General features: G+C 50.3%; 1 protein-coding gene across 1 annotated transcript in view; it reads right to left on the bottom strand.

Moving 5' to 3' along the window:
* The window catches only part of MYLK (myosin light chain kinase), a 177039-nt gene that overhangs the window by 35449 nt on the left and 115685 nt on the right, over positions 1 to 25905 (bottom strand). Inside the window, 4 exon segments of the mRNA XM_035000007.1 lie at positions 6246 to 6548; positions 12070 to 12223; positions 14039 to 14166; positions 15197 to 15247. Coding sequence (XP_034855898.1) covers positions 6246 to 6548; positions 12070 to 12223; positions 14039 to 14166; positions 15197 to 15247 — 636 coding nt within the window.

The following is a 25905-nucleotide window of genomic DNA, read 5'->3' as shown; positions in this document are numbered from 1 at the left end:
GGGGGCGGGGGGGGGGGGGGGGGGGGGGGGGGGGGGGGGGGGGGCTGGGAAATGTGCACTGGCCACAAACAGGTATGACTACTCTGCCCTCAGCGGAGCCTGGGGTGTCCGCTGCTGAACTAGGGCTGTAAACACTTAAAAAGTCACAGCAGAGCTGGTGGGGGTATGGGAAGCCACTATAAGAAGAGCTGCCATGTGAAGATGAGCGGACAAGGTTAGGCCTCTCTGGTTGGGGAAAAAGGTCTAAAGCAGAGATGTTTTGTTTTGTTTTGTTTTGTTTTGGGAGGGAGAGGGAGAGAGTCTTAAGCAAGCTCTACTTTCAGCGCAGAGCCCAATGCGGGGCTCGATCCCAGGACCCTGAGATCATGACCTGAGCCAAAATCAAGAGCCAGACGCCCAACCAAATGAGACACCCAGGTCTCAGATACGGTTTTTTAACAATCGCAATGGCCAAGCGTGAGATTAAGGTTACAGACTTTTATCAACTAATCAATGCCGTAACTTGAGAGAACAATCTCATGTGGTGCCTCACACAGGAGGAAGGCTGAAGGCATACGGAACTCACATCTCCAGACGCACCATGAGAACGATATATAGGGGTCAGCGGGGGTTTAGGGCAGTTCGACAATGGCATTTCAGACAGGGCTTTAAGGGAAGCAAGGGGTTCAAGTCTGTCATGAAGGATGCTGTCACTGGCTGGGCCCTGGAGACCAAATACTAACAATCATAGCAACCTTTACTGTTGGGGAGGCCCAGCGTCCGGGCCCATGGTGGCCCCATATGGGAGAGTGTCCACCCGATGAGGTGTCCCCTTTTCCTTTTGTTCCCATGCCACTCATCCTGGTGTGGAATGAGCAGCGGGCCAAGAGAGAAAGTAGAAGGCAGGCTGTCTAGGCCTGGCATCTTTAGGAGGAACTGTCTGTACTTCCCTAGGGAGGGGGCACCAGCCATGGGGCTTTCCAACGGCCTGGCCCCCCAGGGGCATCTTGCAGGCAGCCCTGTAGGGGGCATGCAGTTCTAGAACTGGCCTCTCCCACTTACTTGCACACCAGTTAGAAGTTACAGAGCTGGCCTTCTGGTTCTTACTGCCAACACTGCATCCGCCCTTCACCTCTGGCTTTCTCCCTTGGCAATTAAGGTGCAGAAGGCTCTCCTGATGCTATGGTTATGGGGACCTAGATCATTCTCAGGGAAGTCACGCCCCTCTTTCTGACTCACTGTTCCACCACAACTTTTCCTCTGTTTGAAATAGACCAAGACTCCAGGCTGAGAGGTTTTCCTTCTTCCTTTTCCTTCTCGTTCTGCCTCCATTCTGTTTGGAGGGAGACATGGCCACAAGGAGAGGAGCGGGGTAGGAGTTGGGGAAAGGCCACAGTTCAATGAGCCAAGCCTTCAAAATAAAGGGCTGGGTGCCTGGGTGGCTCAGTCGTTAAGCGTCTGCCTTCGGCTCAGGTCATGGTCCCAGGGTCCTGGGATCGAGCCCCGCATCGGGCTCCCTACTCCGTGGGAAGCCTGCTTCTCCCTCTCTCACTCCCCCTGCTTGTGTTCCATCTCTCGCTGTGTCTCTGTCAAATAAATAAATAAAATCTTAAAAAAAAAAAAAAAAAAAGAAGAAAGGGCTTAGTAATGGGAGGGGTGACCACTTGATTTCCATCTTTCCACCACAGAAGGAGCTGAACTACAGCAGGAGGGACTTCAACAAGAGGTTTCCAAAACCTATTCAGAAAGAGCTGGGACATCCACGAGCTAAGCACAAGAACTATTTGGAAGATGGTTCTGAGCTATTTGTGCAAATAGATAAGTCTCATTCCCCTGGAACAGTGTTTGGGACAGGACCAGATGAGCCCTTGGGACCCTAACAGGGCATGCCTTAGGCAGCCCCCTGGACGGAGCTCTCCACGGCCGAGGGCTGATGCACGCCCAGTGGGCACTAGGTGGCACCCCAGCCCCAGAGAGGCCTCCGTAGCCCTGGACAGGTTGAGCAGCCCAGGGAGGCTGATCTCTATAGAGCCCTCAGGGGCTCCGCATCTCTAACTGCCCTCAGCCTTGCAAGGAAGCCTTAACTCTGCAAGAAGCCTTTCTCCCAGCTGTTTTGCTAACAACTATATATTCTAGAACAAATTAGGATTAGGAGCAAGGATGGAATGGATTGAAGAGTCAGAGCAGGGGTAGGGTGGGGCAGAGATGAAGGCCTGGCTGGGATGGGAGAGATGGGTGTCCTGGGGCAGTGGCTCTGTTTACCCAGGTTTGGGGAGACAGGGAGGGGAGCTAGCTGGGTTAGGGATCCTAGTGTGAGGGGTGGCTATGGCATAAGGAGGCCGCAGACGTGGGGTGGGGGGCGGACACACCGTGCTTTGTCCTGTACCACCCGGAACAGTGCCCAAACACAGGAGGGGTGCAGGGTACATTGCAGGGGTGAATGTAGGGTAGGGGACGGGGTGCTTAGCAGGGATAGAATGGGGAGGTCAGGATGAAGCGGAAAACCCAAGCTGCTAAGGCACAGGCAGGAGGGATACTGGGGGCAGTGGGGAAGGTGAGAGCCGCATTAGCTGGGCTTAGTGGAGGGAGGGTTTGTTGGCACTGCTGTTTTGATGACCACCACAGACCACTGGCTCCACAGAGAGGAGCCACCATAACCCCCTCTCTCATCCCTCCTCTACATGCACACGCATGCGTGCACACATGCAGTTCACACACGCGTGCATCCACACCCCCCTTCTCTGCGAGCCATTTCCCTTTTAAAGTAGAGACAGATGCCCTCCCTAGGTTATAACTAACAAGCATCTGACCAGTCCACAGGGGGCTTCACTTGGAACCCCCACCTCCCTCCACCCCACCCTCCCACCCCCTCCATCCTCTGCCCCTCAGGCCTAATGCTCCACAACTCTTCTGTCCTCCCCAGTAATCCAGTTGGGCCTGGAGGTGGGAGCAGCTTCCAGTCTGGAAGCCCTGGGTGGCCTGGACCCCTCCTCGGGCTGGCAGGCTATTTTTGCATTTCCTTTTGTTTGCTCCCAGCCAGGAGGGGCCCTAGGAGGAGAGTCTGAGGATCACAACAGGGGTTTGGCTTGGCTGCAGGGAGGAAGGGTGCAGGGAGGAAGGGAAGGGCCACCTGCCCAGAGCCCGGTGTAGCCCCTGGTCCCCACAGACTCTCCCTCCAGCCCTGGGAGCTGCTGTCGGGGCCTCCTGGGAGCCACACTTGCCACTCCCGTGGCCTCCAGTCCTCGGCATGGGGTTTATCAGGCCCTCTACAGTTTCTCCGGGTTTCTTCCATAGAGGACCTGGAAGCTTTCCTTTCCAGCTAAGGAACATCTTCTCACGGCCATGTTAGCTCTTTCCTTCTCACTTTTCGAGAGGTGGGGAGCTAAAAACATAAAACTAAGAGCCTGTCCTGGCGCTAACCTGCCTACTCCTCACTCTGCTCATTTCAAAGGGGGGGGGTCAAAGGGCAGCAGACGGCAGTTTTGTTACCCGGCTTCCCCAGCAGACATTTGTGAGCAGCTAGTGGGCAGGAGCCTGGGAGCCCAGGAGCCCAGGACAGCAGCAAGGAGGCCCAGCGGGGTGGCCCAGGGGCTGGGATCCACGCCTCCACGGCTCCCACATACCAGGGCTTGCTGGATAAAGTCCCCCAAGACAGGGCTGCACCCGCAACATTGTAAATCTGGTCTGTTTTCCACTGGCATCCTCCAATTTCTTTCTGGAGCCCTCATTTAATATGTAAGGTTTTAATATCTATTTTATATCTGATTTTCTCACCAAAGAAGGACATCAAGCTGTAATGGCCGTCCCATACTCATGATGCCTCTGGTCCCGCGGTGACTTCAGACTGGCCCTGTCCTTTGCTCTCCCCTCTCCTCTCCGCCTCACACCCTGAAGCTCTCCCTCTCCCGGTGCCCTTTCCCTTGGCGTCCCTCCTCCCTGCCCCCAATCTCTTCTCCACCTTGAATTCATGGCCCCCTTTTGCCTCTCTTCACATCAAACTTCCTGAAAAAGTATTCCACACTCTTGGCCTTTTCTTCTCCCACTTACTCCTTACCCCTGGGGCAACCATCTTCCACCCTGCAGAAATGCTCGCTCTCCAAGATGGCTGCGCCTCAAAGGGCTTTAGCCCTGAGTCTCATCTCTTTCTGTACTTAGAGCTAGCTGCTATTCCCTGAGCCCTCTCTGCACCTCACTCCTTCTGTGTTTCTTCCACACGGCTCCAGCTTCTCTTGGTGCTCTCCCCCTCATCCTTCCTTCCGTCTCCAGATATCTGCACTGACTTTCCTACCACCCTCTTGGTGACCTCACTGACGCCCATGGTTTCAATTATCAGCTCAACAGTGAAGATTCCCAGCTCTGTAGCTCTAACCTAAACCCTCTCCTGAGCTCTAGATCAACTGGTCAGTAGTCTGAAGACGCCTGGATCGCCTTCAGTCACCTCAATTACCCAGGAATGAAACCAGAACTTGTGTCTTCTCTGGGACTCCCTGCTGCCTAACTGCCAGTCCCTGGGATGCAGCCTGACGGCTCCCAAAGGAGTATAGGCTTCAGGTCAGGCAACTCGCCATTTACATTACATGCTCTGTGATCTTGGGCAAGTAGCTTCACCCCTGTAAACCTCATTTCTCCTATCTGTAAAATGGGGGTAATAATGGCAGCTACTTCACTGAGTTAGATGCATGAAATGATGCAGGTAAAGTGCTTACCACACTGTCAGCCCATAGCAAGTGCTTGATATATATTAGCCACCAAGAACTGCAAAAATAAATGGCTCTTAAATTTGTGTTCAGGGGTTCGTGGGTGGCTCAGTCAGTTAAGCGTCTACCTTCGGCTCAGGTCATGATCTCAGGGTCCTGGGATCCAGCCCTGCATTGGGATTCCTGCTCAGCGGGGTGGTTGTTTCTCTGTCTCTCTATTCCCCCACCCGCCCCCGCTCATGTTCTCTCTCATGTGTGTTCTCTCTCGCGTGTGCTCTCTCTTTCTCAAATAAATAAATTTTTTAAAAATCTTAAAAAAAAAAAAGCAGTGGATTTAAAAAAAAACAAAACAGAAAATTTCTGTTCAGTTACTCAAGCCAGGAGCTGGGAGTCATCCTCAACTCTTCTCATTTTTCCTTGAACTCTATGCAAAAAGCCGCTGAGAATGGTCAGTTCTCCCTGCCAAGGCCTTCATTCATGCCCTGACCATCCCTCGCCTGGACTACAGCACAGAGGTTCCACTGGTATCTCGCAGACTCCAGTGCCATCCCCACTCTTTTTGGGTGCTTCCCGAACTGTCACACTTCTGAATTCATGGGGGTAGATCAAGTTGAAGTGAGGGTTCAGAAAGGACCAGTGGTGTGGAGGGGCCGAGAGTGTGCATTTCCAGAAAGTGCCGGGATCCCAAGACTGCTGGTCCAGACCCCACTTTGGTTAGCAAAGCTCTATTCTTCCTCTAATTCTCTTTCTAAAAAAACAGATGTGATCATAACAATCCCCTGCCCAGAAATCTTTGATGAACTTCACAATGTTACCTAAACTGCCCTTCGGGGTTGCTTCCTCCTATTCTGTCTCACACAGCATATGCCCTGGCCACACACAAGCTTCTCACAATGCCATGCATTTCCATCACTTTGCACTTTCGCTGATGCTGCTTCCTCCGTGGGGAATGCCTCTCCTTATCTTCCCTGCTTCTTGGAAGCCCATCCCTTTTCCCAAGACTCCGCATAAGTGTCACCTCCTCTAGGAAGCCTTCCTCCACCTTCATGGCAAACTTACTCATGCTTTCTGCTGTGCCTCCTCCTCTCTTTGTTTACGCCACTATAATCACATGTATCCCATCTCATTATAGTTACTGTCTACTTGGCTGTCCTCCTAGTTAAATTTTAAGCCAGTTGTCTAATCTGTCTTTGTGTCCCAAGAACTTGACACCGAGTAGACAGTGAGATAGGAGTGCAAGAGAAGGAGGGAGGTGGGTGCAGGGGGAAGTCAAAACTTAAGTCCATCTGAGCGCCTGCCTGCCAGGACTGCGCTCCTGATTAACACACCATCGCCCCCTGGTGACAGTGTACCAAAATTGCTGGTCCAATGTCTTTGGAAGGGTCATAGGTACTTCTTTCAAAGGACAGATCAGCATCACCACCCTGGAAATCAAGATCCCCAAAGCCGCCACCAGCCATCATTGACGTCTTCTCAGTCCTCGGTACCCCTCTCAGTACAGGTTTCTACATACACAAGGTAAGCCATGCACACGTATTTCAAGCCAGCAATAAAGTGAAGGCAGCCTACCCTCTGGTTTTTCTCCCACCGCTGTGAGGTCAGACTCCTGGCTCGGCTCACTGGTTCCGTACACGTTGATGGCGCGCACACGGAATTTATACTCTCGGTCAGGCAGCAGGTCCTGGACGTTAAAAGAGGTGCTGCGGCATGTGGCTAGTTCCTTCCACGTTTTGTCCACCGAGTCCCAGATCTCGACACTGTAGGACTGCACAGCACTGCCCCCATCATATGAGGAGCCATACCAGGACAGGGTCAACGAGGCGCTGCGGACGTCAGAGGCGCAAGGCGTGCCGGCTGGGGGGTCTGGCTTGTCTGGGGACAGAGAAGCACATCACCCACGTCTTCAGAATTGCAGGGAAAGAACCTTTCTAGATTAGCATTGTCTTGGAGGAGAAGCCCAGAGAACCCGAGCTGACAGCCCTGGTCCTGGCTCTCCTCTCCTCACCTACACGGTCACACCTGTGCACAAATACACCTACGCAGAAAGCCCCACAAATACCTATCTGCTCAAAAAAAAAAAAAAACACCTCTTTTTTTTGGCTAGTTTTCCAGCCTACAAGTCATGATTTCCTGTACTTCGCCTCAGTCCTAAACATATTTCTCTGAGTAAACAGATCTAGGAAGCTGCCCAGAAGGCGTGGACTGCTTCCCATCAAAAATATGTTTTGAGAGAGAATCTAATGTGTGCGTGTGTGTCTGTCAGGCCCTAGGCCAGTGGCCTGTGACATAACGAGGGTCAGTCTCCACTTTCTCTGGGACTTAGGGAACGCCTGCCCCACGGAGAGGCAGAATAGCACAGTGAGCTCTGAAGTCAGACAGATCTGGGTTTGAACATGGCTCTGTCTCCCTTCACTACTTGTTAACCTCTCTGTGCCTCAGTTTCCTTGTCTGTAAGCAATGTGGATAACACTAGCAACTGGATCACAAGGCTGCTGTGAGAAGTTCCGAGAAAAGTGGCTGGTGTGCATAGTCATTACTATCATTATTGCAGGAGTTTATTTCTCACTTTATAATATGTAAAACATTACTTCTACCCTACCTCTTTTATTCCCATAGGACCAGGATAAAATGAGAAAGAATTTCAAAAGCAAACCACGGCAGCAAATCACAACCACCCCTGACTAAGGGCTGGAAAATGAGTGGAGGACACAAGCGAGAAGCAGCCCCTTTGGCTGGCTGCCTCCCTCGTCAGGCCAGTAACGCTGCTGGCTTCGAGGCAAATCACGCTAGCCTAGACTTTAGTGGGGTGATCGGGTTTTGCTGATTTTGCCGGTCGCTCCTCTGAACAAAATTCTCCTGTCTTTCAGATTTTGTTTTTAGAGGTGGTTGATTTAGCTACAGATACCAGTATTCAGTAACCTCCATCTCACACCCCCACAAGGCAGTCTGAGGTGTAGAGTTTCCCAAACTAGCAATTAAAACCATGCTTTTCACGCTATGTCATTTTATAAGCTATGTGACCTCGAGCGAATTCCTTAACTTCCAAGATTTCCAAACTTCCAGTTCGTCTTTTTATTGGGACAATGGTGCTAATATGCATCTACCTTGTAGGGGTTTTGTAAGCACCCAAGGAAGCAAACCCAGGTAAAGTACTTGACTCCTACTCTCCCTCCCTTCGGCAAGGTTGGAAAGCCAAAGAGAATTCTTGCAAATGACTTTGTGCAAACAGGGGAGGAAAAAAACATTCCGTTGGCTTGTGTACGTGTGTACCCACACTCACACACACGCACGCACACACGTATTTGTTCTCACCCCTCCCCCAGGCCCCGCGGCTTCTCCCTCCCGGCCGAGGACGCCTTGTCCGGAGACCGCCCGCCCGTCCCCGCGCAAGCCCAGCCTGGGCCTCGCGTGGAGTGTTTCTGGGATTGTGACAGAGCTACTTTTCACCACTGGCAGTCACTCTGGAGTCCTCCCGGGATGGAATCACTTTCGCTGGTTGTTTAAAGTGTTCTCTTAGAAAAACTATTTGTTCTGAAAGATGTATTGGTTTTTTTAGAAGTATTTCTGGTGTTGGCTAAGATGTTTATTACTCTCAAGTCTAGTGGAGGCAAGTACTTCAAGTCCTCTCAAGACCCGGCTAAGGAAGTTAAAAAAGCCCAAAGAGGGATGGAAGACAGACTCACTGCTCCCCCCAGGAAAACTGCCTGGGAAGTGTCTCATCGGGCACGTTTAGAGTCATGTAGGTTTATAAGACAAACGCACATACACTCCACAGACTGATTTTTCTCCTCTCTGTGTCGGTGAAGCTAACGCTGAGAAATGGGTATTGCAAAAGAGGTGCTATTTGTACCCTACCCTGTCTCCAGATGTCTCTTGGCTGAAAGGGTCAGAAAGACTGACGTATGATATATGTCACCCCCTGCAGCACAAGAGAAGATGCAAAATTTGGGGTGGGGGACTTTATAATTCCTAGCGAAGCTTCAGTGCTTTCAAGGAATTTGATTCCAAACTGAGGAGTTCAGACAAGGTTCAAGTCTAAGTCTAGGGGCCTGGAAGCGCCCACCTCCAGGCCTGCCCTTAGGGTAGGTCTACTCTTCCACTGACAAGAGCCTCACACAGAGGCTGCGCCAGCCAGGGACCGAAACCCTTGGAACAGAACAAACATCCTCAGAACAGGGGCCTGTGAGCCTCCCCGCCACACTAACGACACAGAGGCACTTGGGCTGGGACGGGGACCCTGGGCATGGCCCGGTGAAGGCAAAGCGGACTCGGTGTCTAGAACCCTAAGCTCCATGCTGCCTTGGAATTCTCCCATGGCTCCCTGGAGACTTGACTGTCACAATGGGAAGCGCTGAGTCTAAGGGAAAAGTCTCTGATGGCACCAGCCCCAGGATTTTCTGTTCAGTTCTGGGAAAATGGAGGCTCTCCTCTCTACTACCTCTCACTGGAGGTCTCATGTGCTGTGTGTCGTTATCTGTGGCCCACCTGGACCTCCCTTCACTGCACCGCAACACCAAGGAAAACTGGAAGCCAGTGCTTGCTATTTAAGCTCAGGGCAGCTTTTAGAGAAGGGCAGCGGGTGTGAGACGGCCCCACCCCCACCCCAGGGTCATCTACCTGGCCCTTGAAAGCTAAGGCACTTTGCTTGCTAAGAATACCCAGCTAGCCAGTGGCAGAGCCGAAAGGAGACTCCAAAACATCTCCAGAGCCTTGTTCCAGGGGACTGCTTTCTTACAGGCTATCAGGCAGAATAAGATCAAGAAGCATCTTGCTTAAACCCACGCCAAGCATCACAAAAGGAAATCTCCTGCCTTTAGAAATCCTGGGAGTTCCAAGCTCAGATAGTAGCTGGGGATTACTGGGTATTTGGAGATTCTCTCCACTTTGTTTTTGTCCTTTAAAGCTATGCAAAGTGACCTGTTTTTCTCCTGCTGGACAAGTTACTGGAAGGAATGCATCTGGGTTAGCTGCTCTCTGGGGCCCCTCCCTCCCCCCCCCCCCCGGACGCCCCCGCCCCCGCAGAGCAGGAAGGGCTGGTGTCGGCTGAGGCTCTCAGAACATCACAGACTCCTGTGCCGCCTTTTAAACCGTAAGCCTTTAAAATAGTTAAACATTGCTCATTCAAACTAACCCAGTGAAAGGCTACTTTTTATTACCATTTTAAAAATAGGAGTCATAGCCTAGATGAAAAGAAAATGGTATTTGAAAGGACAGACAAGAAGAGAGGTTTACTGCTAACCAGCAGAAGTTGTGTTAAGTCGGCCTTATTTAGCCGGCCTGCAAACGGATGCTTCCAAAGTGCTTGAAAAGTGCCTGGAGAAGCCCGAACAATTCCTATCTCATCCCCTTTGTATTTGACATCTACTTAATAAGCCCTGATCAGATCATGCACAGAGGCCCCCTAGAGACACGCAGGTAAATCTGGGCCTAATCCAGGTTTACTTTGGACTAATGCTAAATCCATGGGCTCTGAATGAATGTGGCTTTGCCGGATCCATCAATGCAAGTCCTCCTTTTATTGAGCAATTCTATTCTTAGCTCTATGAGGGGGAGACAGACAGAAAGCCCGTTCCCCTCCATTCCATTCCCCTCCCAGGACGGCATTTTACATGCTGCTCTTGCCAGCTGGCGGGCAGCCACGCCAATAGCCCTGTCAGCACTGGCCGAGGAGAATGAGAAACGAAACCATAAAAGGCCAGAACTGCAGCCCCGCGGTGGTGCTGGGGGAGGGGAGCTGGTGGCACTGCGGGGGCCAGCCAGAGTGGGGGCGGGGGCACTGGTCGCAGAAAAGCAGTTCAAAGGAGGTGACCCCCAGGTTCCCCAAGCTGGGGCAGATAAGAGAACACCAAGGAGAACTGGAAGCCAATGCTTGCTGACGGGGGGCGGGGGGGCCGCAGGGCCAAATCAATAGTTCAGGTACACGTCTGAATGTGTAGGCAAACTGGGTCACTAGCGCCGAGCCCCCAAATGTTCTTGACTCCTGGGGGAGAATTATTGAAATGAACATCTGGAGTCATCAAAGAGAGAAAGAATGAGAAAAAGTTGTCTCCTGTCTTTTTATAGATGAGAAACCTGTTCCCTGACCTGTCAGCACACTGGCCTTCCCAGATTTAAAACTCCTGATCTAAAGCAGAAAAAGAAAGGCGATCAGATCAGTAACCATCAGGCCAAAGGCCTTCACACACACAACCTCTGACGGCCCACAGATGCGTAGAGACACGGCCTGCTATCCATCTGCCCACTCCTTCCTCTGCTGTTCCTTTGCTGTCCTGAGCAGCTGCCATGTCAGGGCTCAATTGCTGAGCACAACCCACAGTGTGGGACCAGTTAGCAAGGTATTTTGACATTTCAGGAGAGAGTCCACCAGGGCATGAAAAACAGTGACTGGGATGGAGAGGAAGAAGTGAACTTGGAAAATCAGTCTGGAGAGAGACTCAACTCCATACTGCAGGAGGTGAGAAAAAGGAGTGGATGTAGGACTGGGAGGTCACAGTGACCTCAGAAGGGTGGTCCCAGCAGACTCATGGGGGTGGGAGGGAGGCCACAGGGAGGCGAGGAAGCAGAATCAAAGTGGAGACTGGCCACCTTCAGGGGGCATGGCCATGAAGACAGCGAGAGAGAGATGGTGGGGCAGGCAGAGCAAGACGGGATATTGCAGGCGTACACGCTCCTATGCGTTTGGCTGGGATGACAGAGCCCTGGCAACATTTACGGGAGAAGTAGAGAGGTGAAGACGAGAGAGGGGGGCACAGATATGCAGACACCTGTAGGTGCGGGACACGAAGTGGTGCAGGTTCATGCCTGCCACCTCCTACTTCTCAGGGAAGCCAGAGGCCAGGGCCTGCAGGGTGACAAGTGATCACAGAGACTCAGAGAGGACACTGAGCCGACTGACGCCTCCACCTGGACACCGGCAGAGCCCAGCACTGAGTCTGCAGGTCGTGATCTTCTGCCCGCGGTGCCCCCAGAACCAGGCGCAGGAGCAGGGCAGTGGAAGGCAGCACTAGTTGAAGGCAAGGATTGGCAAGGGGACTGAGTGGTGGGGGAGAGGGAGGGAGTGGACCCCAGGGACAGGGAGTGAAGGTGCCGGAAGAATGGGTCTGGAGTAGTGCAGCTCAGGGTTTCCAAAGGCTTGAAACAGAGAAGCCAGGAGGGGATTCATAGGAACAGGAAAACACTGTAGGGTGGGCGGCAGGGTCTGGGCTTCTCCAGAAGCGTGAAGCCCTGCCAGAGAGAGGGGGCAGGGAGAGGGAACACGGGAGCGTGAGAGGCTGTGGGCAGGGTGCCGAAGGAGTAGGCCCCAGGGAGATGAAGCCCTGAGGCCCCCAGTCCTGCTAGGGGCCTCTGCCTGCTGTGTCCTCTGACCCCCAGGCCACCCCGTCCCCAGACTCACCCACGACAGTGAGGTTGACCTGGGCCTGCCGGCTGCCCAGCTTGTTCTCCACCACCAGAGTGTAGCAGCCACAGTGTTCGTGGCGCGTGGCCAGGATGGTGAGCCTACTGCCATTCTCGCTGTTCTCCACCTTGATGTGCTCGCTCTCCTGGATCTGGGGGCAGAGAGTGGGGCAGGCGCTGCAGACTTGAGCCAGGAAAGGAGGAGGGCTCCGACCTCCACTCCCCACCCTTAGGGAATGCTGTTGGACAAGCGGTATGGGGCTCTGTCTTGTCTGGACTCTGGGCTTCCCCTTAAGGCCCCTCCTCTCCTGCGCCCAAAGCCAAGCCTCCCTGAGGTGGTCCAGATCTGGGGCGAGCAGGGAGGGCGCTGAGCAGGGCCTGGCAGATGAGCTCTGTCTGCACTTGCTGCCCCAGACCAGAGCTGAGGAGGGTCCCATATCTCAGACACGTCTGAGCAGAGTCCCTTACAAAGGCCACCCCAGAGTGTTCTGACCTCTTCTGTGCTAATACTGGAACCGCTAGCCACATGTGGCTACTTAAATTGTAATTAACTAAGTGAAATAGACCAAATATCCATCAACTGATGAATGGATAAACAAACTGTGGCATATCCAGACAATAGAATGTTATTCGACCACAAAAAGAATGAAGTACTGATTTACGCTACAACAAGAATACATACTATATGGTTCCATTTATATGAACTGCTCCGAATAGGCAAATCCACAGAGACAGAAAGTAAGTTAGTGGTTGCCAGGGCCTGGGGAAAAGGGAGGAATGGCTGCTAATGGGTCCAGGGTTTCTTTTTGGGGTGATGGAAATGTTCCCGAATTAGATCATTGTTTTGGTTACACAACTGGTGAATATATTGAAAACCACTGAATTGTACATGTTAAAAGGTCAAAGTTTATGGTGTCTGAATGTTATGGTGTATATAACAAAGCTGTTATAACGATTTTTATTAATCACAATTTAATTGATTGTACTAGTCACACTTCAAGTGCTCAGTAGCCACATATGGTGGTGGCTACCATATTGGATAATGGATACAGAACATATCCATCACCAGAGAAAGTTCTTTTGTCCCCAAAGGGGACCTGGCCAAATGTCTCTGAAAAGGGAGAGATTACATCTTCCTTCAGACACCACCAGGCCAGACAGAGCAGAGAGCAAGCATCCTTTGGGACGATAAGGCAGGCTTCTCAGCTTCATCTTTTGAGACCAGTCCTCCATTCCTCCCTGGTACTAGCCTCCCATCTGGGCCTTAGGACAATTTGAATGGTTTGGAAATAGAACAGCAGAGAACTCAGAAGAAATCTTCACATCCTCTGCAAAGTTCCTGATTCAGTGCCAGCCACTGTCTGGGACCTTTGTCGATCACATGTAAGAGGCACACATTACCAATATGGGCTCAGTGGAACGGGTGGGCTCCCCATGTCCCTTTAAGCTGGTTGTTCAGAAAGTCAGACATTTCTTTCATAGGATCATTATTAGAAATGGTATATTTCTGGGCCAGTAAGCCAAGGTTCTATTTAATGTACAATTTACGTATCCAAATACTCGGATTCACTTTTATCCCTTCAGCACGTGGTAAGTTGAAGTTGTTACCACAGATAGGATTCAGTGGGCTAGCCCAGAATCACAGAAGGCTCACAGAATCTGAGAGGTCCTTTAGGTCACTGGTTCTATTTTCCTGACTCTGAGTAGAATTCTAGACTAAAATATCAAAATCAGGTGGGGGGCAGGCATGGTTTCCTTTTTTTCCTTCATACTGTTCTCTGTCACACAGATGGTCTGTAAAGCAGGTATTAATATTCGGAAGCAAAGGTTATTAACAACTCAGATGTGGGGGCCATTTCTAAGGCCCGGCTGATCAAAACGATGCTGCCGCCATGACAGCATTTCTCATCCCCTTCGGCCCAGGGGCTGGGAGGGTCATTCTCGGGCCACTCCCCTCCCTCACTGACCTGCTTTCGGAACTTCATCCAAGTACAGGTGATGGGCTGGGTGCCTGCCACTTTACCAAACAGCTCCACGGACTCTCCTGCGCGCACCTTTTGGTCCTCAGGAAACTGGATGATCTGAGGGGGCATGGCTGAGAGAGGACAAGTGACAAAGTGAGCAATGAGGAAGGAGCCTCGGACAGACTGATCTCACTCAGTGCTGCTGTCCACACTGGTCTGTTCCTCTCTCACCTTCTAGAGCCTTCAGGGTAACACTGAGGACAGCGGCCACTGCTCCAGAATGTCTAATCTCATGGGCCTGCTAGGTTGGTTCATGTCTTTATTTGGATTCTTCCAAAATGGCCCACACAATTTACATGGCATAATTTTCCATGTGTCAATTGCTCTGGAATTTGCATCTTACCCCAATCTACCTGCTAACTCCTTTAATTTTTTAAATGATTTTATTTATTTATTTGACAGAGAGAGAGAGAGCAAGCGAGAGAGAGAGAGAGAGCCAGAGAGCACAAGCAGGGGGAACAGCAGAAGATGTAGGAGAAGCAGGCTCCCCGCTGAGCAGGGAGCCCGACACCCAGGGAGCTTGATCCCAGGACCCTGAGATCATGACCTGAGTTGAAGGCAGACGCTTAACCAACTGAGCCACCCAGGTGCCCCCTGCTAACTCCTTTATTAATTAAGCAGCACCTTGCCTTCGAACCATCAGGTTACCCTGGCTGACAGGTTCAATAGGGTTCATGTCCTCAAATGTCTTTCACTGGGAAACAGACAAGGCTCTATATGACAAGGACATACAGAATAGAGCATTAAGACAGCACAGAGTAGATCACCTCCTTAAATGGCAGCGTGGAGGGCAGAGGGTTAGGCAGAATTTCACAGAAGGGATAGGAACGTCACTCATACTATGTGATGCCATATGATGTCCCTACAGCTAGGGACACTACAGGGGAAGCAGGAGAAAAGACAAGTAGTGAGACAGGGTAGGGTACTAGGCTGTGCAGAGGCTCTTGGGGAAAGTTTGGTCTGAATAATGCAGAGCTTGAATCAGGGAGGGGCAGTGGTGGTCTCCTGGGACCCTATACCAGTGCTCAGTCTAGCTGGGCAAAGGAAAAACCCCTCATGGCAGATGACTCTTGCCCCCAAATGCTCCTGGTGGCCAATTACCTGCCTTCGGAGGTGTCTTGGGGGCGGGTTTCTTTTTCACAGTTGCATCACCTGAAAAAGAGACATTCACAGGTTATTTTCTGTCAGTCTGGCTTTTCACAAAGCTCCCGAATCCTAGGAGCCTTGCCCGCTGCCCCTGCCCCAGGCAGAGCCCTCACTTGAATGTGTTTTTCAGGAGATCTTGCACTCCTGCATAGACAACCTCACAACTGAGTGAATATCAGTTCTCAGAGTGGGGGAGGAGGCCCTCTGTAAGGGTTTCTGGAGCCTCCATTGAGATAAAAACTCAAAAATGCTTGAGTCTCCGTTGTCCATTTCAACGATGATAACTCCACACTCAGTAACTATTCTCTCACCCGAACTTCAGGAAACTCAGACAGGAAATTATGTCAGACAAACCATCTAAAATTAGCCTTTCATGGGCACCTGGGTGGCTCAGTTGTTAAGCGTCTGCCTTCGGCTCAGGTCATGATCCCAGGGTCCTGGGATCGAGCCCCGCGTCGGGCTCCCTGCTCCACGGGAAGCCTGCTTCTCCCTCTCCCACCCACCCTGCTTGTGTTCCCTCTCTCGCTATCTCTCTGTCAAATAAATAAATAAAATCTTAAAAAATAATAATAATAAATAAATAAAATAAAATAAAATTAGCCTTTGGTGTGGATCCAAGGGTCTCAGGCTTCCTTTGGGTCACAGACTGTGGACTAGTGGCTTTCATTTTTTTTGTGTTTGCTGAATGGATCAATGAATGAATGACTAAATGAATGAACCCACCAGTCTCTTCTATTCCTACTCCATTCCTTCCACTTTCTCCAAGTAACTCAAATAAGAAAAATGACCCAAACAGACCAATTTCACAGCACAAACCTATTCATTTGGCTAAACAACAATATGATGAATACCAAAAATACCCTCAGCGATTTTCATGGCTTGTTTTCATCTTTCTTGCAGGTCTTTAATCAAAACCTATTTATCCAGGTGGAATGAGAATCTATGCACACACAAATATCTGTATGTGAATGGTTATGGTGGCTGTATTTGTGATTGCCAAAAGCTAGAATTTATCCAATTGTCCCCCAACTGGAGAATGGATGACCTATGGTATAGTTAAACAATGAAATACTACTTATCAAGAAAAAGGAACAAACTACTGATACACAGAACATAGATGAATCTCAATGACTCATCTTTCTCTAAGAGAGGCCAGACTCAAAAGGCTACGAACTGTATAATTCTATTTCTATGCCTCATTCTGGAAAAGGCAAAACTATAGGGGCAGAGAACAGATTAGCCGGGGGTGGGGACAGGTGGTGACCGTTAAGGGCACAAAGACATGTTTTAAGGTGGGGGAACCGTATTTTGATTATGGCACTAGTTATATGACTATATGCAGCTGTCAAAATTCACAGAACTGTGTCCTAGAAAGGGTGAACTTTACTGTATATAAGTTATACCTTAATACAAAAAAATGGGAGTCACTTAACCAATGAGATCTTCCCTGACCACTCTATACCAAATAGCAACCCCCTGCCCCCAGCTCTTCTCATCTCCCTTACCCCCACTTTATCATCCCCCCCCCATGGCACTTAGCACCATATAACAAACTATATATTTACTTGTTTATTTACTGTCTGCCCTTCCCCTATGTCTAAAGCAAAAGGTTTTCGAGGGCAGGGACTTTTTCTTTTTTGCTCACTGCTGTATACTCAGTGTGCCTGGGACAGAGGAGGCACTTGGTAACTATTTATTGAAGGAATAAGCAGTGGTAACGTTAGCAATTATTCACCCACAAAGCTTCACCTCTGCAGATTACGGAGAAGCAGCCCTGTGTCCTGGCTTGGACATTGCTGTGTGCCCACAGGCAAGTCAGCTGACTTTGCGGATTATCAGCTGCGCATCTGTAAAACAGAGAGCGCGGCTACCCACCTGAGAGCCACGCAAGGACTGTGTGAGGAGGTGATTTCTGAGATCACAGAGCTGATGACTACCAGGCCTGTGGTAAAGCCCAGGGTGAGGCCCGCTTCCACCAAATGCACCCTGGCTTGTCACCGTTATCGATCCGCCTGTCCATCTCACCGAAACTTACTGAGGGCCTGCTGTGTGCCAGGCAAATGCCAGTCAGCACACACCCCTAACCTGGGAACTGAGAGGAAAACCACACACATGTAAGAAATCAGAGCTCGTCCTCAAGGGCTTAAATGTCAAGGCGTGTGGCCCACAGGAAAGGCTTTTTTTTTTTCCTTTTGTCATAAAGGATATTGATAGGACAACTGGCAAAATTTGCATAAGGTCAATAAATTAGATGATTGTATTGTATCAATGTTAATTTCATGTTTTGATCACCAAACTGTGGTTTTTACAAAGGACTGTCCTTGTTTTTAGGAAATATACACTGAAGTATTTGAGTGTTGAGGATACCATGTGTGCAACTTACTTTCAAACTACTCATAAAAATTATATGTACAAATATGTATATTAGTGCATATGTGTGTGTAGAGAGGTAGAGGGAAGGAGAAAGGGAAAAAGCGAGGGAGAAAAAATACATGATAAAGCAAACATGGTAAAATGCTGATATTTAAGGAATCAGAGCAAAGGGTATACAAGAATTATTTGTACTATTTTTGCAACTTTAAGTCTGAGATTATTTCAAAATAAAAGTTAAATAGGAAGTTTTTTTAAAAGGTTTTATCCAGGGGTGCCTGGGTGGCTCAGTCGGTTAAGCATCTATCTGCCTTTTGCTCAGGTCATGATCCCAGGGTCCTGGGATTGAGCCCTGCATTGGGCTCCCTGCTCAGTGGGGAGCCTGCTTCTCCCTCTCCCTCTGCCTGCTATTCCCCCTGCTTGTGCTCTCTCTGTCAAGTAAATAAATAAAATCTTAAAATAAAAATAAAAAATAAATAAATAAAAGGTTTTATCCAGGGGGCACCTAACTGGCTCGCTCAATCCTTAGAGCATGCGACTCGTGATCTTGGGTGGTAAGTTCAAGCCCTACGCTGGGTGTAGAGCCTACCTAAAAAAAAAGAAAAAAAGAAAAAAAAAGTTTTATCCAGACAACACGATTAGGTTGTTCAAATGAAGGAGAAAGAGCATGCACTGTGGGCTGAGGGGATGACTAGGCAGGGATCGATGGTGGGACACAGGACGGAACTCAAGGCTACAAACAACTGAACTGGAGACAGAAAGGCCCCATGGTTCAGGAACAGAGAGTGGCTTGAGTTGAGGATCACGGTGATGTTTGGTGGAGGCTGTCCAGAGTGCGGGGCTGGGATTAGAGAACAGCGGTATGAAGGCAGTGTGACAATTTAAATTAAGGAAAATAAAAAATTCAGCCCCTCGGTCATAGTAGTCAGGTTTCAAGTGCTCGATAGCCACACGGGGCTCGTGGCTACCATACTGCACAGACACAGAACATCGCTGTCCTCACAGTGCTGGTCTAGAATCCCAAGTCTGAGAGTTAGGTCTTTGTCCACAGTGAACAGGGAGTCCTCACGCAAACAGCAGTCCAGCTGGGCTTGAGGACCCCTGGAGGTCTCCTCACCTCCTGGGGACAAGGCTATCCAATTCAGAGGCTACTGCCATCCTTTGGGAAAGAAGTGATCAAGGTCCAACCTTGGTAAAGGCAGCAAAAAAGAAAACACAAATAAGAGACAGAAGAAAAGTTAAAACAATTAGGGGCTGAAGGGAGGTATAAAGATTCCTTAGAGATTTCTGGCTTGGATAAATGGGGAAAATCGTAGTGACAGAACACAGAACTTGGGAGTGAAAGAGGAGGCATTTAGCTTGGTCCGAGTGAATGTGGTAGATGAAAGAATTAAACCCGCTTGTAGGCTAGAAGCCCCGGATCAGAATTCTAGAGGGAGGCTGGCGGAGATTGGAAGTGAAAGACTCCAGAATCAAACACGTAATCATAATGGAAACTGTGAGGATGGGTCAGTTCTTTGGGGGAAAGAATGCAGTGCAAGATGGGAAGGGGCCAGGGTCTGATCCCAGGCGATGCCCATGGTGAGGTGCTTGGATGAAGGAGAGGGCTGTGGACCTCAGCAGATGGAAGGAGGACTGTTCCTGCAAGCAAGGGTGGAGGAGAACGGGCCCGGGGGATGTGGGCGTCAGGTATGACGAGCGCTGAGCGACGGGGTGAAGTGTGAGAGGGCAGGTTCCATGAGATGGTGGGGTCAGAAGTCACTTCAGAGGAGATTCTCAAGGAAACAGGTAGGGAGTCAACTAACCTGACACGAGTTCTGGGGTTGAAGGGACAAGGAGAAACAGGGTGACAGAAGAAGAAATGTCAAGCAAGGTTTCTTCCCAGGTGAGAGAGGAGTACAGGTTTGAAAGCAGAAGGAGAGGGAGAGCCCCAAGATGGAACAGCATGGGAAAGCCCTTAGAAGCGGGTACCAGATGGGTTCTGGAACAGGAGGCTGAGCCACGAAGCCCCTCCCTTCTTCATCTAGGGCTGCTGGGAAGGGACAGGCCCTCCAGGGACGCTGAAGGGCTGGTACCACAGCCAGGATCTGACCTCCTGTGGAGAGCGAAAGCCATCTGTTCAGAGGAGCTGTGTGGGGTTGCTGTTACTCGCTGAGCTGCATCCCCCCACAATTTTTATGTTGAAACTCTAGACTCCCAGTACCTCAGAATATGACCATATTTGGAGATACGGGCTTTAAAGAGGTAATTAAGTTATGGTGAAGCCATGGGGCAGGGGTCCTAATCCAAATGGACCGGTGTCCTTAAAAGAAGAGAAAATTTGGACACGCAGAGACACCGGGGTACATGCACAGAGAAAAGGCCACGTGAGGACACAGTGATAAAGTGCCCATCTGCAAGGCAAGGAGAGAGGCCTCAGAAGCAACCAAGTGTGCCAACACGCTGCACTTGGACTTCAGCCCCCAGAACCGTGAGACAATACACTTCGGTTGGGCAAGCCCCCAGTCTGTGGTATTTTGTTGTGGCAGCCGTAGGGATGGACGCAGCTGTGGATGGGCTCTGGAGGCTGGGAAGGAGCGCGACAGGCCTGGAATGGTGGGCCAAGAGCAAACAAGGAGGACGATGGCAGCACAGCATGAAATCACACGACCCCAAAGTCCCACTCTACGCTATTCTTGGCAGCCCCAGTAAACCTACATGGTTAGAAGTAGAGCCCGAACTAGTCTCTTATCTTCTTGTGTCACCGTTAAATGGATCGAGGGCCAAAATTTTATGTTTGTTCTATACATTTGCATCTTCCTCTGTTTGCATTGGTTAGCATTTGAAGCTGGTTTGGTTCCTATTAGTAAAGACAGTTTTAAATGTTAATGAAGTTCTGTATCCTCTGCCATACATATTTTATACAAGCATCTGCTGAAATCCATTAACTGTGTTCAGGGCTTAGAAGAACATACTTCATGGGTCGGAAAGCAGAATCCCGATTCTAAAACCTGGTTTCTCACAGAGAGCTGGACTCAGTGCCTGTGGTGTCTAAACCACGATCTCATCGTCCTTTTCCCCATTGGGTTCTTTCCCCAACAAAACACCAGCCAGCAGGGCACCTCACATTGTTTCCAGGTCATGAAAAAGGAGATAGATTCCTAGGTGATTCATCAGGCTCATAAAAACCAGATGTGGCCAAGGTAGAAACAGGACCCGAGCCTCCTGTTGCCTCTACTCCAGCTCACTCTCTACTCCATCCCCAAATCCAGGCCCTCGAGACTCTTCTCTGTCCCCTTGCAGAAAGGCAGCGGGCACGGGCTCTGGAGCTGGGCTTGGGTTTAGTTACTGCCCTGTCGCTCCCTGAGCTGTGTGACGTAAAGCATGTCACTTAGCCTTTCAGAGCTTTAGTTCCCTCACTCACAAAATGTGAAGGGGAGAAGGAAAATTTGTTGTAAAGCATTAAGCTACGTTGTAAAGAAGGTATCGTACAGAGAGCATGCTCTAATACCAGCCCCCCACCCCAGTCACCCCTCTTCCCCAGACGGATCCCCAGGGGACTTCTCTGTTCATTCCTTCACCTATTCATATGTCACACTGTGTCAGCTGAGCTCTGTACCTACATGACATCGTTCATGCTGCTCCTGGAGCTCCTTCTCCCAGTGCAAGTCCTCAGTGGAGGTAACACTCCTGCTGGTCCAGATGCTAAAACTCTCAGCTCTCCTTGGGTTACTAACTAGTTTCCTCTACTCTGCAGTCACCCATCTTATTGTCTTATTATTAATGTCAGCCCTGTGTCTCTCATTCCCTTCTCCAACACCTTACACGTTTGCACCAGCCATTGCCAGAGAGGAATATCCTAGAAGGAAAATAAAATCCAATGATCTTTGCAAATCCCGTGGCAGCTATTGGCCACATGGTCAGGCTAGCAGCTAATATCCTCCCACTGCCTGCCCCTTGGTCCGTCCCTCTGAGGAGGAGCTCAGTCCTTTTGCCCAGAGGGTCAGCCCCAGGCAGCAATTCTTCCTGGCCTAGCTCTGCTCCCCAAACTTGGATGCCCTTGGGGTACTTTGCTCACTGCTGCTCTCAGAGTGCCTCTTTTTATCCCTCTCTCTCATTTTAGCTGGAGCCCAGGCCTCTCTCCTCAGCCCACCTATACGTCCCATTACCTGACCGTCCCCTCCCCTGGCATATAGTGCAAGCCCAACGTGCAAAAGCAGATCAAGGATTTTTTCCCCAAACCTGCTGCTTGCCCCTCCCAAGGCCCCCTTCCTACCATCTCCTGTCACTAACATTGGTCAATTCCACCCACTAAATACCTCCTTGGTCTGCCATTTTCCACATCCCCACTGTCACTATTCTAGTCCCAACTGTACCACCTCTTCGGCCTCTGGGCCCCTGTTCCCGCCCTAATACAGCCATCATTCCGAGGCCATCAGTTCACTGTTTAAACCTCTCCAATGTCAGCCACTGCCACTGAAGATTGAGTCCAACTCATCTTACAAGGGCCTTCGAGATCCGTCCCCAGCCCTCATCCCATCTTCTTTCTTACTCTTCCCTCTTGGGGAACTCAGTCACCCAGGCCCTTGATGCTCAATGTCAGTGGTTTTCCAAATTGAGTGTGCATTATGAACTCCTGGGAAATTTGCTAGAAATACAGTTCCTGGCTGTCTGGGGCATGCTGACGCTGCTGGGCCCTGCCTCACCCTTTGGAGGGGGCTGTTCTATCCCCCACACCCAATGTCTTTCTGTTTCTGTAGCACCAGCCTTCTGCCTTCAGCTCTTCTGCCACCTCTGGTACCTTCTTCCAGCAGCTTGCAGCTCACGCCTCACTACTGCCTGGCTGGGCTCCATACCCCTTCGAGGTGGTCATATGTCAGCACTCACCAGAGGCATCATAACTGCAGAAACCCACGGCCAACACGCATACACCACAGCAAGCTTCCTGGGCACAGGAACAGGGCCCATTTTGTTCACCTTTTGTACCCCCAGTGCCTAGCACGGTACCTGGCACATGCTTGGAAAGCTATTAAAGGAATGAGCGGAGCCCCTGGGGATCTCTGTTAACCTGGGAGTGCTCCAGAACACTCCACCCCAGCCCTGTGACCCTGATCCTGGGAGATAAAGCCCTGGAGCTTGAGTCCCTGTGCGATTTCCCATGAGAAGGAGCTGCCTCCTTGCTCTGTCACCAACTACACCAAAGCTGTTGTCGGGTGCTGAGCCTTCTACTCTAAAGAGGAGACTGAGGCTGGAAGAGGTGAAGCAGCCCAGTGAAAACATCATGAATCAAAGCCTGACCCTGGAAGCCTGCTGGGAAATCGGGGGCAGGGCTGGGGAGGGTGGCCTCCTGTCTGAGCAACCCACGGATTGCTTCTGCCCCAGCCTGCCCAAGCCCTGACTGACTCCTTGCCTGGTGAGCCTTCCTTCTGCCCCGGCATGGGGGAGGAGGTCAGTGTCCACAGAAGCTTCCAGACTGCTCAGTCTGAAGGCACAGGAGGCCTCTCCCATGAACCAGCAGGGCAGAAGACCTGAGCAAGCACTTGGGAGATATGTACAGAGGCTGAGGGTGGGTCTCTCAGCGTCAAAAGGGTCTGAGACAATGGAAAGCAAAGGAAAATTAGGGAGGTAGCACCAACAGCTTCGGGTACACGGAGGTCCCTGGATGTCTGCTTCTCTGGGGACATTTCCCTTTTTCGGTAGTTAACTAAAAATAGACATCAAACCCTTTGCAATTCCCCAAATCAGCATTAACTTTCTACTGCAGGCTTCTGAAGGTGACTCAGGCTGGGTGAAGTATGGAGGGCGCACTCACACACAGGGCTGTGCAGGGAAGGAGGGTGGCTGTGGGGACCGGAGGAGGGAAGGCTGCATCCCACTGCCCTGTGCTCGGGCAGACGCAGGGCCCTGGGACAACCCCCAACACTTCCCCATTGCTGGCACACACGGGGCCCCTTCCAGGATGTCCTTCTAGACAGACCTGTGGAGGATTATTGGTCATTTCCCCAGAATTAACATCCCCTCATAGGAAATGCTGTCATACAAGAAGATTCCAGAGGAACACTGCTCTTCTTTGTCATTGCAAACACTCATCCCCCAGCCCCCAGGACACAGGAGGCCAGGATGGTTGTGCAAGAGGCACCTGGCATGGCCAGGAAGGCAGCACCAGCGTCCTCCCTGGGGAGGACTCATCCTCCCACTTCACGGGATCACGGGACAGGGGAAGACTGGGGAAGGAGAGGAGGGGGAAGTCACAGGGTCCCATGCGTGGCAGGGTGGGGGGTGACTTTAGGCATTATCCCTCCTCACGGAGCAACACTTGGGTAGAGAGACCCTGGGAGTTGGTACCAGCTTTCAAAGGCATTTGTGGAGATACCCCAGTTTTTCTTCCAGGATCCCAGTGTCAAGCAAATCTTGATGCCAAATCTCAACCCGTCTAGCATTTCCTTCTAGCTCTTTGAATCCTATCGTGACTTAACATTCCCCATGACTTCAAGAGAATATTTAAAAGAAAGATGTGATCCTGGGGGAATCTTTCAGGAAACCTGGGCACTACTTCGGACATCCAAAGATGCTTTCAAGTTGACGTGACTTTTGGTTTTGGAGAGAGACACATACAGGAGGCCAAGGCAAAGGTATCTAAAAAGCATAATCTGGGATGGCCCATCACGGTCACTGAGGCCAAAGTGACCAATGTCAGGCCAGTGCCATGCACAGAGTACAAAGGGGTGTTCTGTCTGCATCATCCCCAAATCCCAGAAGTGCAATAGAGGCAGGGACCCTTAAAGCCTGGGAACTCATGAATCTATTTGAAAAAGCAAATGATTATTATATCCCTACCTCAGGTTAGGCACTGACATTTCAGAAATGAACAGGCCCTGGTTCCTGCCCTCAAGTTATCAAAGTGCCCTATGCTCATTTATCTCTTTTCTAAAAGACCATCAGCTCTACAGACTGATAGGAGGAATCCCCAAGTCTGTTACCACCTGGCATTGCCACGTCTGTATTCTCTAAAACAAGCTCTGAAGCCCCATCAATGTTCCATGCCAATCCCCTCCAGCTGGAATACCCGAGACCTGGACGTTCCGCTTAAAGCCTCCTTCCCATCAGGATGTTTCTGTTATCGGGTAAAACAAGTGATACTTACTGTAGCTTCAACCCATCACATATTGGATGATATGAAGGGGAGTTAGCTGACCTCCCACCTGAACTGTATCACTCAAAAAAAAAAAAAAAAAAAAAAAAAAGCACTTCATTGAATAGACTGATGTCAGAGCTGGAAAAGCCTGGGCTCAGTTGGAGATAGTCCCCATCTGACAGGCCCAGAAACAAATGGCTTTGACCAAGTCCACATGTTCAATCAGAGGCAGAACCAAGACTTTTGTCCCTTGCTTTCTAGCCTAGTGGCTTTTCTGGCTATGTCTTGTGCCCGAGCACTGCCCCAGAACCAGGCACAGTAAAGGGGCATCTGGAGGTCCAGCGAGGATGCTGCCATCTCCCCATGCCTACTCAACCCAGGCAGAGTCTTAGATGCTTCTCCCCTGGGCCCGTGCACTTCTCTCTTGTTCTTTCTCCAAAGGTAGGGGACAACCACTCTGGACTGGAGGAGTGGATGAAGTGTTCTAGGAGTGCTAACAGTAAGTTCCCAATGAGGGGTGAAAAGTAGCATTAAAAGGAAATCAGGACAATTGACAAAAACTGAATATAGACCATGCACTAAATAGTAGTATGGGTTTAATGTTAAATGTCCTGATTTTAATAACTGCATTGTGGTTATGTTCTTAGGAGATACACGATGACATATCTGGAGATCAAGGGCATGATGTCTCTAATTTATCCCTAAATGGTGTATGTAGATCTAATCTATATGATGCATGGTGAATATATACAAATATATACATAGTGTATCTATATCTGTATGAATATCATGAATGGTGAATAAATTTATAGGAATACATACATAGAGAATGCTAGGGTGATAGAACAAAACGTAAGTAATTGGTGGATCTAAGTAATGGGTATACAAGAGTTCCTTCTACTATTACTGCAATTTTTCTATAAATCTGAAATTATATCAAAATAAAGTCATAAAAAAATTCCTCTTGGGAGGCTTGCGGCAAATACCCCAACAGGTCTGAGGATCCCAGCGAGCATGGTGGGGGTCGCCCTCCTCGTCCCTTCAGCTCCCATGGCAGCAGACCCCTGCCCCCTCATGGGTTGGGGGGAGTACTGCCCAGGTGTGTGTGGACAGCACAAAGTATGCCTCTGAGACCAGCAGGGCACGGGGCTCTGCAGCAGGAACATGGGTCAGGGTTGGC

This window comes from Mirounga leonina, unplaced genomic scaffold (genome assembly GCF_011800145.1).
Source record: "Mirounga leonina isolate KUSES-001 unplaced genomic scaffold, KU_Mleo_1.0 Mir_115, whole genome shotgun sequence".
NCBI classification, from domain to species: Eukaryota; Metazoa; Chordata; class Mammalia; order Carnivora; family Phocidae; genus Mirounga; species Mirounga leonina.
This window is presented reverse-complemented; position numbering and strand designations above follow the sequence as displayed.